Raw genomic sequence first — 19,770 nt, forward strand, 5'->3', positions numbered from 1 at the left:
GGCCTCTCCCGTTGCGGAGCACAGGCTCCGGACGCGCAGGCTCAGCGGCCATGGCTCACGGGCCCAGCCGCTCCGCGGCACGTGGGATCCTCCCAGACCGGGGCACGAACCCGCGTCCCCCGCATCGGCAGGCGGACTCTCAACCGCTGCGCCACCAGGGAAGCCCGAGTCTTGCACTCTTAATGGCAAGAACTGTGAGTCTGTAAGCAAATGGAGGAGAGAATGAACTCTTGTGTTTGGCCGTCACATCTTTCATGGACCGTGAGAACCCAAATCACGGATTTTATTCTCTAAGCAGCTCTCTTTTCTGCTTGCAGGTAGCCTGGGTGGTTGAGTATTTGGCCCTCTAAGGGCAGAAGATCACTCGACCGCATCTCATATTCCAGCATTTAAAATTAGCCCCTGCTTCAGGGATGCTTTTGGCCTGGTCTCTAGAGGCAGCCTTGGAAGTTGGCAGCTGTAGGAACAGAGCAGCTCAGGAGGCGCTCCAGGCCTCCACCCACTGGAGCGTGGTGGCTAGAAGCATGGCTGTCAGAAGCAGTACTTAGAGTCTGTAAATCCCCTGGCAGTTCAGTGGGTGAGACACTGACTTTACCCGCATGTGGCGTAAGCACGTTTCTCCTTATCCTTAGAAGAGCGGATTCAAGGCGTTGAATCATGCAAAAAACTGCTGCAAATGACGTGCGAGGAGTAGGCAGATCTGCTCCTCTTGGCTTTGGTGAGGAAGCCTGGGTGTTGCTATGGCATTTGGAAACTTTCATTTTCTTTTCGAAATTGTTCACATGATCCCTATTTGGTGGAAGACCAATAAGAACACCCTTTCCTTGGGGCTAAAATGACAAAATGACAAAAAAAGAAACTGTTGGCCAGTGCTTTTATTTGAGCATCTCCTTTGAGCAGAGAACACGCTATGCCATGTGCCTGACAGGGCTGGGGATGGGCACCGGGGAGACCAGGCTTCTCTCCCTTCCAGGACTTCCATTTGGGCTGGGTAAGGGGGCAGCCCTGCAGCTCCTACCATTACCTGGGAGGAATGATTGATGGGCCCTTGCAAAGCAAAAGTATAAATTAATGGAAAATACCTTGAACATGAGCACATTCCCTTACATAGGATGGCTTGTAGCCAGAGTCAGGCGTGGCCAACTAGAGATGTTATTAAGAAAGAGGTTTTCGAAGGAATCGATAGAGCCAGACATTTATTCAGAACCATCTCCTTTTTCCTGCCAGGCCAGCTGGCTCTAATCCCTTCCCTGGCTCCGTTCAGGGCACCACGAGGCCCCCCAGGCTCACACACCTGAGACTTGGAAGTCTTTCTAGCTGTCCCTCTCCCTCATGCCCACAAATCCTACCAATCTCCCCAGATTTTACCCGCTCTGCTCCTCACTGCTGCCAGTGCTGCCCCAGTTCAGGCCCTCAGCATCATCGTTTTCCCCGAGTTTTTATTTGGAATTAATTTCAAGCTTACAGAAAGGTTGTAAGAATAATAGTGCACGGTAGAGCATCGACCCTTCACCCGGGTTCAGCGACTGTTAACATCCCTTTTGTGTTCTCTTGCTTGTGGTCTCTTTCTCTCTGCACAGACACCCACCCCTCTCATCTTCTTTTTAACCATTTGAGGAGAAGTTGTATACATCATGGCCCTTAACTTCCTAAATATTTCAGTGTGTATTTCCTAAGAACTGGGGTGTTCGCTTATGTAACCACAATACATTTATCAACTTCAGTGACTTTAATTATTGATACATTGCTTTAATCTACCTTCCATATTCCAGTTCTGCCAGCTGACCTGATAATGTCTTCTATGGCAGTTCCTCCTCTAGACAGGATCCGGTCTAGGGTCAGGCGCTGTATTGGGTGGTCATGTCTCTTTAGCCAATGTCAATGCCAATGTCTGGAACATGGTCAGGCCTTTCTTATATGATATTTTAGAAGAATACGGTTTTTCTTTTTTGTTGTTTTTTAAAATAGAATGTCCCTCATTTGAGCTTTGTCTGGGTCTCCTGATGGTTAAATTCAGGTTACACGTTCTCAGCAGGATCACGTCTGGAGACGCCTGATGTCCGTCTGCCCAGCATTGGCGGTGTTAGTTTTGATCCCCTGGGAAAGGCATGCCCGATTTCTCTTCTGTGTGTGACTACTTTTTTCCACTGCAACTGAGAAGTGATCTGGGGGAGATTCTTGAAGACCATTTGGCTCACCATCCACATTTCTCCCGGCATCCCGCATCCATCAATGGTGTGGACCTCATCCGGTCTGTGTGATGATGGCTGCAAAATGATGATTTTCTGACTCCAGCGTTACTGTCATCTTTTGCCTGGATCAATGAAATAGACAGACGCCCTCCTGACGGGCACCCCTGCCTTTATTCTCACTCATTCACCCCTTGTCTGTTCTGGTTCCATCACTCCCATGTGTAAGTGCTTCCAGTGGCTTCTCTTACCCTCAGGGTAATCCTCAAGCCCTCCTTAGCCCTCTGTACCTCTTCCTCTTCACCTCCACCTCACTCGCCTTGTCCTTTATCATCTAGGAGTACTCGGCTTGTGATGTTGCCTCAGATGTGTGCTGGGTTATTACTGTTATTTGCTTTCTTGACCAGAATGCCTTTTTCCTGATGACTTTGACTGGCAAACCCCTATGCACTCTTCAAAACCCAGCTGAGTTTCCCCTCTGGGAGGCCTTCTCTTACACCTTCTCCTTCTCCTCCAAGGCTCAGGTAAGTTTCTCTCCTCTGGGCTCTGTCATAGCACTTATCACAGTGCACTCCATCCACTCCCCATCACCCCCCAAACCTGATTCCTCAGGTCTTATTTATTTTTGGAGTCTCAGAACCATAGTCAGTACCTGACACGGAGGAGGCACTTCATAAATGTGTCTTGTAATAACGAATCTTTAGGGGATAGAGTTGGAGCATTTCTCAAACATACTGGACCAGAGGATTCATCCTTTCTCTTTTTTATATATATATATATATATATATATACACATACATACACACACACACACACATACATAAATGTATCTCCACATATATTAAATATATTTTATCTTTTATTTTTTAAAGCACTTTATTGACTTATGACTAATGTGTAAAAATCTATAATATTTAATGTATACGACTCGATGAGTTTGGGGATAACTATATACCTGTGGAAGGATTCTCTTTTTGCAGAGCATTTTTAAAAGCTGGTGTTCCATAAAACCCCCAATACTTCAGAATGTGACCTTATTTGGAAATAGGGTCACCCAGTTAAAATGAGGTCATTCAGTGGCCCCTAATCTAGTATGACTGGTGTCCTTATAAAAAGAGGAACTTTGGAAACACGTACACGGGGAGAGCATTGTGTGAGATAAAGGCAGAGATCGGCGGGATATATCTACAAGCCGAGGAAGGCCAGCAGTTGCCCACAAACCCCCAGAAGCCCAGGGAGAGTCAGGGGACAGATCCTCCATCACGGCCCTCGGAAGGAACCAGCTTCGTTAATATCTTGGTCTCTGACTTCCAGCCTCCAGAACCGTGAGACAGTACCTTTCTGTCATTTGAGTCACCCCAGTCTGTAGTACTTCGTGGTGGCAACCCTAGCAAACGCATACACCCTCCAACCTGAATCTTTGATCTTTTGCAGTGATGGTGAAAGAGTGGTTTTTTACTTTAACATCCAGGAAGGCATAGAGGTTCCAAAAACATCCCTTAAACACTCCCTTTCTGATTAGCAAATTTTTGCCAAAAAACTTTGGCACCTAGTGTGGATGGACCCGGAATTTGGGGTGCCACCTCTGCTTTGGACCCCTAGGAGGTAGGGGTCTGGTGAGGATAAGGGCTGGTCAAAAGACGAAAAGCTCAAATGTGTGCCTCCAGCCTCTAAAAGCCCTTTTCACCATCAGCAGACCAGTTAGTGGGATCATGTTGGCCTCTTCCTCTTTCTTAGGACCCCCAATCCCTGCAAGGCTTGCTGTAACTGGCTGCCACCTGCATAGCTGTGTTTGGGGGAGTGGATGCAGCCTGCACATGTGATTCACGGCCAATCTCAGGGGCGTGTCTGCTGACACTGCTTGAGACCGTCACTCTGGAATTAACAAGGGGCCACAGCAGGCCTGGTTTGACCGTTGCCTGTCATTCACACCCTCCCAGCTTCCTCCTCCTCCTCTCCTGGGGCTGCGCACCCAGACTCTTCCTTTTGAGTGGTTTTTCCAGAAAGATGGTCCCCTCCCCGCACTGTTGCCTCCAATTTAGAGATCCAGGCTACCAGGTGATATAACTAATCACCCTACCAGTGGTCCTCAGAGTTCTAACAAATACAGCCTCTGTTTTGATGCTTTAGCCTGCTTCTCCTGGGGTGGCCTGGGAGTGTTGGTTTTTAGCGTTCAAGTTTGAGAGTCATAGGTGAATAGATCTGTGTTTGGAGGTTTTGAAGATGATTTGACATAAATCCTCTTTAATGATATGGATACTTCTAAAGCCTGTCCCCTCGTTGTGTCACAGTCCCCAGAGCTGTGGCTTCGTTAATTTTCCGTTCTTGGCCTCATCATTTTGCTAGGAATGGGGCTGTGCTTGGTGGCAAAGTGGGAGGTTCAACCCCAGCGCGGTGGCTTGTGGTCCCCTCCCCCTCTGCTAGCGTTTGTTGGTCTGCCAGCAGTTGAACAGACGTTCTCCAACCTCCCCTCTACCACCCTGTGCATTTCTTTTAATCAAGGCTGCCATACTTGGCTGGGTCCTCGGCGTGATGCTGTATTAAGAGATCAGACCTCACCGTGGTGTCCAGCCCGAGAGGCTTAGGATGGCCACAGGTTGGACGTGCGGACCGTGCAACCCAGCAGGACGGGCTGTGCGACACGCGGCTGAAGGCTGCTGGCCTCTGAAAGATGAGATGTGCGCTTTATTGTGTTGCTGCGTCCTCTGAGCTGCAGCGTTAGGATGTCTCGTATTGAGTACAGCTCTTGATTTCAAAGGAATAAGGGAGAAAGCTTTCTTTTGAAAGCAAGCTTGTTAGGAAGAACAGAGATGGCAGACCCAGCTGTCATTCCTGCTTGTCCTGTGGGCGGAGGAATCTTCTCTCCGCTTCAGACTGTGGTTTTGAGAGGATAGAATCCAGGCATTGCCGAAGGACAAGATCTGCTTGTCTCTGCCTCTGAAAAATGTCAAACCAAGAGTTTGTTTTCCTAAATCGTTTGAATTCTATGGTTAATCTGATAGGAAAGGTGGCTTTGGAGCTGCTGCTTTTAGATGACTGTGATCAAATAGGAGATTATGATCAGGCGGTCTTGGATCTCACTGACATGCCTATTAGCTCCTCAATATTCACATATGAATATAAGAAGTGGTGCTCCATGAACATCAGGAAATCTGGCCCTTTAGAGAGACAGGAGTTATGAAGCATCTGCAGGCTCGGATGGCTGCCAGCCGTCGCCTTTACCAGAATTCTGCTTCCCTCCCGATCTCCCTCCACTTCACCTTCTGCCAGAGGCTGAACTGCCTGTTTGGTGCCCCCGCTGTGTGCGTAAGACAGGATGTCACCGCGTTACTGGTGATAAACATGCTGTTCTGGGAGGACCGTTACTTGTATTATTAATTTAGTTACCTTTTAGGGGGGTTCACTCAATAATCAGAGTGATTTTTGTAGTGGAGCTGAGAGGATTCAAAGATAAATTCTTTGCACAAAGTATGAAATTGAAGAGAACTCCAAATTCAAGTGTTTGCCCCTTTGCCCTCGGGTAAGTGTGTGTCTGTGGAATGTGTCCGTGATGAGGGCTGCATTTCATTTGAAAGAGACCTATCGTTTGCAGTGATCTCAGATTTGTTGTTTCCCAGGAAGCTTTTCACCAAAAGTCCCACCAGTTCAGAAACAAGGGAGGTCAAAACACGTAGGGGTGTGGTGAGCGGACACAGGAGGAGAGCAGATGCCCCGCGCTGGCGCCCGTGGACCTGCGGAGCTGGCGGGAGTCTCGGTACCTAAGGAAATGAGGGCCCCGAGAGTCTCTAGGTCTTAGGTCGCTTGCCTGAGGTCACAGCTGGTTAAAAACCACAATGGGGCTTCCCTGGTGGCGCAGTGGTTGGGAGTCCGCCTGCCGATGCAGGGGACGCGGGTTCGTGCCCCGGTCCGGGAGGATCCCACGTGTCGCGGAGCGGCTGGGCCCGTGAGCCGTGGCCGCTGAGCCTGCGCGTCCGGAGCCTGTGCTCCGCAACGGGAGAGGCCACAACAGTGAGAGGCCCGCTTACCACACACAAAAACAAACAAACAAACAAACAAACAAAACAAACCACAATGGTTGTGAGATAAGCCTCCTGGCTTCTCAGCCCAGTAGAGTCTGTGACACCATGGACTTGGCCGGTTCTCCGTGAACAGGGCACAGCATGTGAACCCAGGGATGTGCAGTATTGGTCTGGGCTACAGACACATGCCTGCTCACCTCTCTGTCCTAGGAGCTGACATCAAACGTGTTGCTCTCTAATGGTGAGGGCGCCACATCGCTGCCCTCGCCTCTGTAGGGAGGGCTCTGGGAGGAGGACTTAATGCTAAATGCTCATCATGTAATGATATCAACATTGGCTGTCGTGGATCGTGGAATGACTTCTTTGCAATGGTCTGTTTACTTTCTGATTAGCTGATGCAGTAATCAGTGTACTGGGCCAAACCGTATTCTTTTTATTCCAGTCCATCTGAAAACCCAAAGGTTTGCAGTGGTTCCCGTCTGTCACGTGGGGAGGAACAGTAGAGAGGAGAAAAGAGGAGAGAGTGTTTCAAGAGCAGGGCAGACATACACCCGGGCCATTTCGACAAAGCTGAAGCTTTTTTGGAAGATAACAACGTAAGCACTTATTTTAAAGTATTTAAAGGGCTCTTTATTTCTTAAAACGAACCAGGGCTGTTTGGATAATAACCCAAGGACTATTTACATAGAAGGCTGTTCTCTGATTTAATAGGAAACAGATCTGGTTTTGATTTTTGAAAACATTTGTTGGTAAAAATTGCTGCCAGGAGACCAAACCAGTCCGGGGATGGGAGGAAGTCTGAGCTCTTGGTTTTCTAGAAATGAGGAGAGCTGCCCAGGGGCAGCTCTGAGAGCAGACATCTAAGACTGATTGAATACAGTCCAGGAAGTGGGCACGGTTCACAGAGAACTCGTGGCTAACCCTTCAGTTGAAAGACCTGAAACGGCATGGAAGACCTGGACAGCCTGGAATGGTGGAGTTGGTCTTGTTTGGATTTCCTGTAACAATTATTACTGATTGCTAGCACCTAATGGTCTTCATTTCACCGTGGAGTGTCGTCTAGGTAAGCAGTTAGCATTGCAGGCTCTGGTATCGGAGAGACTTGCGTTCGTATCCTGCCTCTGCTTATTCACCCTGGTGCTGTGGGTCTCAACCTTGACTGCACGTTAGAATCGCCCAGGGAGCTCTTAAAACTCTGGACGCCCAGGCTGCATCCTAGAGCAGGTGTATAAGCATCTCTGCGAGTGGAAAACAGGCGCGGGTATTTTTTAAAGTATTCACCCTCTCCCCCCATCACGGATAACTGTGTTGAGAACCACGGCTCAAGTAGGACCGTGGAGAAGTTTACTAGCTCAGTAGCTGTGTTTCCTTGCCTGTGAAGTGGGGATAATGTTATCTAACGTATATGGTTCCTGGGAAGATGAAAAGAGAGAACACACACAAGCCAGGTGCTGAGCCCAGCACCCAGGACGTAGTCAGAGCTCAGTAAAGGACAGCCTACATCACTAGCTCAGCTGTTCTCCTTGCAAAGAGAACTCTTGAAATGCAGATGTGACACTTCTCACATCCACAAAGGGAGGCTCGGATGACAGGTCTTGCACTTATTTGAGACAGACAGACAGGCGTGCTCTAAGCTGGCGCCGGCAGCAGAGGACTGTTGAGCGTCGGACCCCCTCCGGGTTAGGCCTGCACAGGGTGGCCGTGCTGCTGTGGTCTCACTTTCTCAGACCTGCAGGCACACCAAATCCATTGGAAATCACAGAAACACGCGTTCTTCTTTTATTCTCAGCTGTTTATGCTCTCCTCTCCTCTGCCTCGGCATCGTGATGGCTGCTTAAAAACCAATCCTGCCATGTGCTTGGCCAGCAGCAGTCTCCAGAAAGCCAAATGTGAGGAAAGTTTGGGTCCTGCATCTCAAATCTTCTGCCTGGCACATCTGGAACAGTTAATTCCCAGGTACTGGGACTGCAGGGATGGATGTCTCTAGAAGTCAAGAATCCAAATCAGCCTCTGTTTCTGTGATGTTGTTCTCACTCACTGATGGAAAATCACATCTACTTATGTGATGTACTTATTTCTACTTCAGTAGAAATTCCATCTACTTATGGAATAAGTACTTATTTCTACTTGAGTAGAAATTCCATCTACTTATGGAATATTAATCTGTGTCTTTATCACCTCCATAAGTAGTAATTATAAAATTAATACATCATGTCTGGGTTAATTCTGCTCTCAGAACATGACCAGCTCCTGCCTTCACCTTCGTACTGGCTCTGACACAGATTCACTGGTTCAGGGGGTTTGACTGGCACCTGCGTGGTACCGGGGTGTGTATGGGATGCTGCAGAGCCGAGGGCTCCCTCCTCAAGTGAAATAGAGTGGGCAACACGTCAGTGAGGCCATGAGGAGTATGGAGAGCGTGGGCTTCGGGCCTCAGGAAGTCTGGTTAAGGATCCTAGGTCAGAACTGGGCCACCGAGACGCGGTTTCATCTGTAAAGTGGTGACCGTGGTGCCCATATTGCAGGACGGCAGGTGATACACATTAGAAACTATATGAATTATATATGTCAGGTCCATAATAAATGCTCAGTAGTGTAGGCAAATCTATTAATATATATAATAAATATATTTTTCATATATTTTTTTCTAATATATTATAATTAATATATTACTCATTGCAACAAGTCATACATGTTTTTACATTTAAATTTATTATTTCCTATTCATTTTTGAGAAGATGTAATTTTATATTCATAGGCGGCACTGAATTTTCTCAGAGGCTTGTGAACGGGTCTCGGATGGTTGCAAGATACGGTAAAAGTCCACGTGTGATTGCAAGCGGTTTTCCTTGGGAAGAAGGTTATTGCATCCTAGTTTCTCAACATTTTCGCTGCCTCGCCGTCGTGTTGAAATGAACTTTCTTTTCTGCCCCTTCTTATGTGAACACTGTGTGTGCAGTTTCTTTATCCTGGGCTTTAATGGAAGAGGCACAACGTTGGACAGGGGTGGGGAGGTGCAGGGGTGTCCAGCACTGGGAGGTCAGTACTACCTCTATAAAATTCCACTTTGGATGGAGGTGAAAGCTCAACTCATGCCCTTTGAGTGGATAGCTCATTAATATTTGCCTGATTTACAGATGGAGAAAATAAAGCCACAGAATGGTGACGTGCCCAGCAATTCAGCAATGGTAATCAAAGTTAAGAACATGCCCACCCTTCACCCCTACAATTCCACTTCTGGGAATTTATTTAGCTATGTTAGCATAATTCTTTATTGCAGCACTATAAGACTGAATAACTAGAAACACCCTAGAAAGTTACTTTAAGGAACTTTTTTTGTACCTGCTAATAACTCAAGAAGTGAGGATGGGGGGAGGGGAGCGACCAGCATTCCAGGCAGATGGAGCAGCATGTGCAAAGGTAACTTTCTCATGATGCAAGGAGAAGATTTATAGCACCCTTAGCACGGCCATCATTTTACAAATCAAAATTACATTCTCCAAGGGCCATCTGTTCCTCTACGTTCAAGTTTAGTCTTTGGTTTTCTTTACCAGCACTGTCCTCCCAGGTAGGTAAATAGAGATTGTAGCCCAAGGCTGCAGGCCCCCAGCCCCTTAGATGAACGGGGGGAGGGTGGTCATGAGTGTAGCACAGCATGTGCTTTGAGGTGCCCCAGAGAGAAAGCCCTAGAAAGGGGCAGCTCTGAGGTTGCCCCGGGGGGTGTTTGGTTGGAGACATGTGCCCCTCCCCCAGGATGTGTGCATTTATACAGTGACCTTTGGCTGTTACGAGGGGCCTGTTGAAGTGAATCAGATGCTGGTGAACGGGCGGCAAATCCTCCGGGCCTCTGGATTTCCGGCCACACTTTGCCTTGTTTGTTTGCTTCTGGTGCTTCTGATGTGCACTAGCCTCCAGCTTGCTCTTCCGAGAACCCAGTGCACTTCCCTCCGCCCTGTCTTAAGGAATCCCGTCCCGCTCCATCTGCCTAGCTGATTCCCACTGGTCTTTTAAGGTTTGACTTGAACTTCGCCTCTCTGGGGGATGCTGACCTCCTCCCTTTTCTCCCCCAAGCTGAGTTGGGCATTTGTCTCCTGTGTTTCCATGGTGCCCTGCACTTGCCCTGCGCGATTCTGTGAGGCCGGCTGCCTGTGACTTCCATGCTCTCCCAGGACGTGGTACTTCTCAGGGCCGCACATGCTTCCTCTTGGCGTTCAAGGCCTGGAGTGGCCATACAAGAAGGCTCCAAGGATGCTTGTTGAGTGAATGGTCCGCAGACAAGCAGCTTTAGGAACCAGAGCAGGTGATGCTCTGTGGACTGGAGGGACCCGTACGACTCTAAGGGAGGCATCTGTTCTCTGCTGACCCTCGAGGGAGGGTGAGAAGGAAGCCACAGGCACCTGGGTGAAGGTGGTGGAAACGCACTGAAGAGAGAGAGAGAAGGTGACGTTCAGTAGAACTGCGGGGGAGAGAAGTGTAGGCACGGTGTGAAAACTCCCCTGTGGGCTTTCCCCCGTGGAGGCCCTCCAGCAGCTCAGCCCAGGTCTCCGACTGGGGGAGATTTCATCCCCAGGGAACATTTGGCAGTGTCTGGGGACAGTTGTGTTTGTCCCAGCTGGGCTGGTTGACTAGCCGAGTGGACCATGGCTTAGCCACATGTTGATTACGTGGACTCGGGCCAGGTGAGTAAGTGTTAAATGTTTCTAGTTAACTTGTCCATCTGACCAGTGCTGTTGTACAGGGAGTGTTATATGACCAGAGATCCTGAGAGGAAGTGGGTTTGGGGGCACATGGCCGCTTTGTTCATTGAAGCTTTCTGCTCTCTCATTATGAGGACCCAAGTTTGGTGGGATAAGTGGTCAGAGGGTGGGATGATGGAGATGCATAGGAGGCACAGCCCGCAAATCCTCTGTGCTGCCCACTCCCGAAACAACCGTGGCGGCTCGGTCCCATCGTGCACAGGCCTTTGACAGGAGTGGCTGCACAGGGGGAACCGTGTAGGAGGGTGTCCTGATAAGAGGAAGGCGCTATGGACAGCCTGTTGTGCCCCACCTGAATTCTTATGTTGAAGCCCTAACCGCCATTGTGATGGTATTTGGAGGTGGGCCCTTTGGGAGGTAATCAGGTTGAGATAGGCCATTAGGGTGGGGCCCCATGATGGCATTAGTGCCCTTCAAAGAAGAGACAGGAGAGGGATGATCTCTCTCCCCTATGTGAGGATGTAGGGCGAAGGCAGCCATCTGCAAACCAGGAAGAGGGGCCTCACCAGGAACCCGACCATGCTGGCACCCTAATCTCAGACTTTCAGCCTCCAGAACTGTGAGAAAATAAATGTTTGTCATTTAAGCTACCCAGTGTGTGGTTTCTTGTAGTAGCAGCCCAAACTGACAGAAGGTGAAAGGACTGGATGGGGACACTTTATGACCCTGCCTTCCCTGAGTTTCCCTTTGGCAGAAGTGTCATTGTGGACATGGAAATAGGAGTTCTGCCTTGTCTCCCTCATCTGTTTTCTTCCCGAGATTCTTATTTCTTTTGGACAACATTCAGCCAGGATGAAACCTGGTTACCACCCGTTGTGTGGCGCTGACTGTCTTCTGGTTTTGGACTGATCGTTGTGGTTGCATCTGTAGCTTGCTGTTTTGACACTGGCTGCTCAGGGTGGGTTCTGAAGCCATCGGGTGTGCAGGAGGGCTTGGCTGGGGCTGAGTCATTGAGGGGCGAGGAGCCTCTCTTCCTTAAGCTATGTTAAGAGAGCAGAGAGAGGATGCCACTGGGGGAAACAACTTTTGTCTTGGTGATTGTGAATATTGAGTGTGGAGAGAGCTGCTCTTTCCATGAAATCTGCTATTAGAAGCACAGATTCTGAATGATCAACTGTTTCTGGCAAGCTCTGGGTTTTGAAGGCGGGCAAAAGGGAGGCGGAACCTGGGGGAAAGGAGTTTAATTAGAGGTTCTTAGCTGGCAACGTTCCATACTTGGTGGCAACCTCGGAACGAAATACAAATGGTCATTCAAGTTTGTATTGAGATGCTGGGTTATTGCTTGGGGATGTTGCCCATTATTAACGATATGCTTTATTCTTAAGATGCAGTTTGCCTATTGCTACTTAGAGTAGGGTCGTATGGAGAAAAGAGTGACTGCAGGGTCTTCTGGTACCACCAGAAAAGTGCCACCAAGCTTTGTGGTTAAAAGGCATGTGGCCCTATTGGTGTGGGTGAGAATCGCCTGAAAGGAGGGCTCTTTCTGTGTAGGACTGGGATTCAGGAAGTCTGGAGTTGAGGCCGGGCAGGTCCATTCGCCATGTGGTTTAGAGGTCTGGCAGCCCACGAGAAGGCAGGAGATGAGGTTAGGACATGTGACTTTAAAGAAAGAGCACAGAGGACATGAAAGTCTGAACAAGCAACGTGAAAGTGCAGCTGCTCAAGGTGGGGTCGGACCGTGCTCTTCTTGAGTCATAGGAGGTGGTGAGCAGAAATGTGGAAAGGAAAGGAGGTCGGCTAAGGGAACTTGGAAAAACTGCTTCAAGTTTCTGAGCCTCAGTTTCCTCTTCCTTGGCTAGACTGGTGAAGATTGGAAACCATGACCAGATAGCCTCACCACAGAGTTTGGTCCTCTCACCATCGTCACCCCCGTCACCACCCCTGGAAACTAAAGGTGTCAGTTCCCTTCTCCAGCTCGCTTTCCTTCGTGCAGTAGTTTTTCACACAGTGATTCAAAACAAGCAATGCAAAACCCAACTGCCCCAGTTCAGTCCCAACTCCGTCACTTAGCGGTTTGACCTTAGGCGAATGTCTTAACCTCTTTCTCTATGCTTCAGCTTCCTTAAGTATATACGTTGGGTTGTGAATATTAAACAGGTGAAGCGTATACAAGGTTTTAGCACAATGACCAGGAGTAAAGGGTTTGAAAAAGTTGGAAATTGAGACTCCTTAGGGTGGGGGTATCCTGATGGGAGGGAGGGGTCCTGCTGGAGAGGCAGGAGAAGGTGGGAGGGTGGCGTGTGGTAGCCATCCTGGAAGGAGGAGGTGGAGGTGGGGCGAGCTCTCCTGAGACTGGCACGTGCCCCTGGTTTCCGCCGTCCCGAGGTTGTGCTGGAGGCTGCAAGGCTGATGGGCTCCAGGACCACTCCTTCCCCACCTGCTGCCCCACCAGTCCTGCAGCAGGTGGGCTCCACGAGCTCCTTTCATTTCCTCTCATTACTGGTGTCCTCTCTGTTGTTCACCGTTCGCCAGTCTCCCTGGGAGCCCTGTATAGGAGCATCGGGAATACGGATAACAATGCAGATAACAACTCGGCAAATGCCTTCCCTCTGCTTGTTCTTGAAGGTCACCATCCCATACTGTGGTTCCCATTCCTTTCAGAAGAAACTTAATTTGTTCTGTTACCAAATCCCAGACAGGGCTGTTGGAGTGTGGCGGGCTGGAAAGAGGACCAGGCTGCTGATTGGGGTTTTGGGATTTTGGTCCCAACTTGGCTATGTATTAGCTCCATAAATTTGTGTTTTCTGGAATCCGATTTCTCATCTGTAGAAGGAGGGTTTGGGTTGGATGATTTTTCAAGCCAACTCTAAACTCTAATAAGTCACATGAGTTCTTGAAAGCTTGCCTTTTATGACAGAGCTTCTCCAGGAAGCAGCCTTCTCTGTTGCATCTCCCCATGGAAAGGTCAGCTCTTCTTCCTTGTCTCCCCTTGCCTTACTGTTGCCCTGAGCAGGATTGAGAAGTCACCTGTTGTCTGGGGTCAGGGGCCTCACTTGTTCTCTCTCTGTTCAATAGGAATGATAATGAGGTGGGCTCTCCCAGCGTCGCTGGGAAGACTGAACGAATAGCATGTAATACGTCCAGCATCGTACCAGGCTCCGTAAATATTTGTAGAGTAAATAAGTGAAGGAATGAATATAAAGTGAGTGATGGTCTAGTTCAGTGTTTCCCAAACTTTTTTGATGTGAGATAGATGTAGGAGCTACATTTTATATTGCAGCTCAATGATTCTGCTTCTCTGTTGCTGCATAATGAGTCACCCCAAAATCTAGCAGCTTGAAACTATAGCAGTCATGTAGCTCCTGAATCTGTAATTTGGGCAGGGTTGGTAGGGAAGCTCATCCCTGCTCTACGCTGATCGTCTGGGTGGCTCTAAAGATGGAGAGAGGCTAGAATCAGCTGAAGGCTCATTTACTCATTCGTCTGGTAACTGACGTGGCTGTTCACTGGGGTCTCAGCTGGGCCGTTGGCACAAACACCTGTGTGCGGCTTGGGCTTCCTCACAGCATGGTGGCTGAATTCCAAAAGTGAGCCTCCAGAGAGAGCGTGAGTCATCTGGAAGCCTTATCGCCTTTTGTAATTGACCCTTGGAAGTCGCATAGCGTCACTTCCACTGCATTTTTTTTTCTTCTCACTGCGCCAGTTACAAAAACTAACCCAAATCTAAGGGGAGGGTCATAGATTCTACCTCTTCATCAGGAAGTGACAAGATTCTAGAGGAATATGTGAGATCATAAATACTGCAATCACGTTTGAAAAATACAATTTGCCACACCAATATATACAGGGATGTGTATATCTAATATAGGTATAATAGCATATTCATAGTAACGTGTATATTACATACATATAATATGTGACTATATAAAATGAATGAACTTATTACACAGGACAGCACTCTATTTTCTGTTCTGTTCTTTTAAGAAAGATGCTCTTTACCAACCCACTCAGTCAGTTTCACGGCACACTATTGTGTTGTGCCCTGGTCTGGTTCTTCCAGAAACTCCTGGGCAGAGAGCTGTTTCTAAGAAGCCCCGTGTCTGAATTATGCCCAGGGTGCCCACGCACCACACCAAAGTTTCTGGCCAAGCTTTTTGTATCAGCAGTACCTGAGTGACTCCAAGACCTTGACCAGCAGGAAACACATACTTTTCTGCCTGCAAGGACCATGGAACTCACCTCTCATAGTCTCTGAAATCTCCCTCCTTTGAATCAAATAGGCAGTCAGGCAGTTTTTGAAACAGCAGCAACTGGCGGAATGTCCTGGCTGATGGTATGTGAAGGGACCAGCTCCCGAACGTAGCCACCCTTTCGTGTTGGGGCCACTCAGCCCTTTGACAGTGCCGTGCCTGGCGCTCGGGGACCAGCTCTGCCCGGCAGCCTGTTGTGTCGCTTCCCGGCCCGGGCAGCCGAGGCCGGTGACTGGGAGGTGGGGTGTGTCTGGCCGGAGCCTTGCATCCTGCATGGGAGGTACCTCTGCCTTGCTTGCTTTTCTGGAATGAACAGATCCCCCACCCGCCTTGATTTCTTCTGGGTCTTTCTCTGCGTTTCATCTGTGAGGCGCCCGGGAGCACACCTTTGTAGGTTCACGGCTGGGCTCATGTTCTTAGGATCTTGCCTGGGTTTCTAGCGAGCTAGCATCCCATGTTCAGGCACTTTGGTACTAATTAAGAGACTTATTTCCACTTTCTGGATGATCAAAAAGATGGATGTCTCACAAGGTACTTGTGAACCAGGTCAAAGACAAAGCAGGCAGTAAGCTGGACATGGTGGGGTCCCTGGTGGACCTTCTTTAGTAACTGAGTAATCGGAAAGTCCTCCGCTCCCGATGGGAGACGGCGGGCGCACTGTCAGCTTAGAGCTGGGCTGTGGTGTCACAAGAGGCAGGCATCAAAGAGCAGGTAATGGAGAGTAGGAGGAGGCCTGGGGGTTCTGTCACAGAAGGTTCTCGGTGCTTCAGGTGGACGTAAAGAGAGAACTCTCTACCGGCTCCTGAGCGCCATGATTTAAGCAGTTGAGCCTTTCTTTGTTTTCTTTTGCTTGAAGCCGTCTTTAACGTGCCAGGCGTGAAAGGCGGGGGGAAGTAAAAAGCTGGCACCGTCTCCCTGGGTGCTGGAGATGAGAGGGTGACAGGAAAACGGCAACGTCAAGTTTGCGTCTCCACTGCTGGCCGTGGGCTTCTGCGGCACCTCCTCCCCCTCTGCTTTCACACGCTCCCCACTTCCTCCCCAGCCCCCGGTTTTCACACCGCTCGGTGACGAGTGTCGCCCTGGACCAGGGCTCACGTTGTGTCACAAGAGGCACCAAGACCAGAGCAAGGACGTTCAGCCCGGCTTGCGAGCCAGAGAAGGGACCAGCCGTCTACAGACGCCGGAAGTGGGCTGCTTTCCTCTTTCTAACACCAAGAAGAAAAGGGAGTTCAGCGCTGACACGTGGTTGACAGCAAGGGCAGTTTGTTCCCACCTGGATCTCCTGTCGGTATGGTGCCCGGGAGTCCCAGGCCCGCGTGTGTCTGAACGTTGATCGTGTTGCTGTAGGTTTGTACCCTTACAGGCTTCCGTGATCTGGCCGGCCGGGAGCTGGCATCAGCTTCCCATCAGGGACTGGTCATTGCTCTCTTTTGGCAGGGTTGACCTCAAAGTTTAGTGGTCCCTTCCCACGCTTAGGGGCTGCAGTGTCCTGAGGCTCATCTGGTGTCCAGTGACCTGCCGAAGATGGCGAGGTGCCCATCGGGGCCCCCGGCATGCCCGAGGTGCACCATCCAAGGGCACTCCCGGCCCAGCACAGGTGGTGGCATCAACCCTCCTTTATTATCGGACATGATGGTGGCGTCTGTGAAATGCAGGAGCTCAGACCTGTGTCATCTGGTGTCCCAAAGACATCAGAGGAGTTGGCTGAGAAGCAGTTCTTTTAAAAATTGTGTTTTTAATTCTTGCTAGTTCCCTCAGGTCTGTTCTCTCCCTTGAGTCTCCCAGTTGGTAATTTGGATTTTTGCACAGTTATTGGATCTTCTGACGGCCAACGGCCCTCTCCGCCCCGCCCCCGGCACGCAGGCCCATTTTCTCTTCCAAGGCTTGAGGTGAAGACCCACGGCCTGGGTCCTGGGCGGACTCTGCAAAATGTAATGTCAAGATGATTAAGGCAAACTGGAAAAACTCAGTGTGCTGTGAACCCCCGCTTACTGTGAGTTTGGTCTGTGGGTTCCCACAACACACGATGTCAGGGCCATTTCCAGCTTGCTGGTGGTTTCAGACACTGCTTTCCCAGGGTTTTGCTCATCACAAACACACAAAGTAAATATTGTTCTCGTCCTGCTTTGCAGAGGAGAAACCTGAGGCCCAGAGACAGTAAATAACGTGCCCCAAGACACAGGGAATAAAAGAAATCGCTGAAGTTGAACGCCAGCCTCTGGCACCCGAGCCATGTTCTCTCCCAGCGGACTCGGCTGCCATCCCCAGAGCAGGAGAAAGCTGTGGAGAACTTGCCGCCTCCGGTAGGGGGCTCTCTGCCCTCTGCTCTAGCTTAGTCCCAGTCCCATCTGGCTCGTAAGGTGTTGAGTTGTCCCTTGCCCGGGGTCTGCCGTGTCCATCTACCCAGAGTTCTGGGGAGCTGCTCTCCTGCCTGCTCCAGGCTCTTGTGACGTGCCCTCCTTGGGTGCCTGTAGGACACCAGCAAGATGCTCATTCAGCATCCCAGGGGCAGAAGGCAACTTCCCAGGCTTTGAAGGGGCAGGCAGTGCCCCTGGGACCTTGGCAGCTTCAGGAGGCCGGAGGAGAGGTGGCAGTCATTTTACTGGGAGTTGGCAGGTCTGTGTCTCACCCCCAGTTAGAGCTCCCATCCCACCTTGTCACCCAGAGGACACAGTAGGGGCTGGGGGAGGATGGACCCGAGGTTGTTTGTGGGACATCGAGCCCCATCCTTGGCTGTTTCTGTGGCTTGCTGCTGCTTGTGTCTTCTGACGTGTAGGAGCAGGCAGGCTGGACCTGAGGCTTGCCTTGTTGTATGTGGCCTTCTCGGCCCAGAACCCTCACCTAGGAGGCGCAGCGGAGGCAGGTAAGAGGGAGAGAGCTGGAGACCCAGCCTCAGCCTGACTCACCTGCTTCCCCCATCGGATGGCGCCCATCAAACTTGGTGACAGCTGCCTGTGCCCACAGCTATGTGAGCGGGACGGCTCAGACCCTTTTCCTCCTTTCTGGGAAGAAGTGGTGAACATGGCTGTCATTTTCAGCTTAGTTTCTAGAAGAACCACATGGAGCCTACTTCTGGTTGGCTTTGTCTTGGCAGGGGCCAGGGTGGCAGTGCTCAGGCCATGTGTACTGGTCAGGAAGATGCATGGAGTGGAGACCTGGAAGCTTTCAGACCTGAATGAGGACTGTGACCCTAGTTTCTGTCTCTGAGTAGCCCCACAAGCTCACAATCTTCAGGTGGTTTTTATTCATTTTGAACTTTTCTCCCAGAATTTTTTTGTGGTGAAATATACATAACATGAAAGTTACCATCTCAACCATTTTAAGTGTATAGTTCAGTGGTATGTATGTATGTATTTATTTTTTTGGCTGCGTTGGGTCTTTGTTGCTGTGCACGGGCTTTCTCTAGTTGCGGCGAGTGGGGGCTACTCTTCGTGGCGGTGCGCGGGCTTCTCATTGCGGTGGCTTCTCTTGTTGCAGACCATGGGCTCTAGCTGCGTGGGCATCAGTAGTTGCAGCACGCAGACTCAGTAGTTGCGGCTTGCAGGCTCAGTAGTTGTGGCGCACGGGCTTAGCTGCTCCGCAGCACGTGGGATCTTCCCGGACCAGGGCTCGAACCCGTGTCCCCTGCATTGGCAGGCGGCTTCTTAACCACTGTGCCACCGGGGAAGTCCTCAGTGGTATTTAATACGGTCATAATGTTGCACAACCATCACCACCATCTGTCTCCAGAACTCCTATCTCGTAAAACTGAAACTCTGCCCCTATTAAACAAAAACTCTCCATCTCCCTCTCCCTCCAGCCCTTGGCAACTACCAGTCTACTTTATGATTTGGACTACTCTAAGTACCGCGTGTAAGTGGAATTATATAATGTCTGTCCTTTTGTGACTGGCTTATTTCACTTAGCATGATGCCCTCCAGGTTCCTCCATGAGGACAACTCATGTGGTAGCATGTGTCAGAATTCCATCTCTTTTTAAGGCTGAATAATAGTTCGTGTGTGTGTGTGTGTGTGTATGTGTATGTATCACATTTTCTTTATCCATTCATCCGTTAATGGGTATTTAGGTTGCTTTGCCCCTCTTGGCTATTGTGAATAAGGCTGCAATGAACATGGGTGTGCAGATATCTCTTCAAGACCTGGTTTTCAGTAATTTGGGATATACACCCAGAAGTGGATCGGGCGGGTTTTTGAGCCATTTTCTGCTTCTGGCTCTGCCTCTTACTAGTTCTGGGGCCTTTGACAGGTGACTTAATCTTTCCGACCTCATTTTTCTCATCTGTAAAACAGTGACAACGGTAGTATCTAACTCAGAGGGTTGTGGTGAGGATTGAATGTGTTAATATGTATGAAGTCCCAAGAATGCTGCTTGGTTTGGGGTAAATAATATAAGTTTTAGAGCTGCTACAGTTACTATTATCATTACTACTGTTATTAATATTGTAATCTTTATATGAATGTGCTTACAGGTGGTTCCCTAGATTGGATGGTTAAGTCCAAGACATTTAAGAAAGAAAAAAAAAATTGTAAAATTTCAAAATGATGCAGAAATACAAAAGGAAGACATTTTTTAAAGCCCTCTGCATTAATCAAGGGTGACCACCATTTTTTTTGGT

The 19,770-nt window shown here is 49.5% G+C and overlaps 1 protein-coding gene across 10 annotated transcripts in view; it reads left to right on the forward strand.

Annotated features, from left to right (window-relative positions):
* The window catches only part of GFOD1 (Gfo/Idh/MocA-like oxidoreductase domain containing 1), an 80,392-nt gene that overhangs the window by 32,576 nt on the left and 28,046 nt on the right, over window positions 1–19,770 (forward strand). The window contains exons 2-4 of one of the 10 annotated variants that reach the window (XR_003676890.2): window positions 6,651–6,804; window positions 7,998–8,164; window positions 8,967–9,023. Coding sequence is in view for 3 of the 10 variants with exons in the window: in XM_055079492.1 (XP_054935467.1) it covers window positions 6,651–6,804 (154 nt within the window). In the remaining 7 variants the exon portion in view is untranslated. Of the gene's footprint in view, window positions 1–2,596; window positions 2,742–6,650; window positions 6,805–7,997; window positions 8,165–8,966; window positions 9,966–16,197; window positions 16,287–19,770 lie in introns of those variants that run through there. The other 9 variants (XR_003676889.2, XR_008615659.1, XR_003676891.2 and 6 more) reach the window with 9 other exon arrangements.

The sequence above is a fragment of the Physeter macrocephalus genome, chromosome 18 (assembly GCF_002837175.3).
Source record: "Physeter macrocephalus isolate SW-GA chromosome 18, ASM283717v5, whole genome shotgun sequence".
In the NCBI taxonomy this organism is placed as follows: Eukaryota; Metazoa; Chordata; class Mammalia; order Artiodactyla; family Physeteridae; genus Physeter; species Physeter macrocephalus.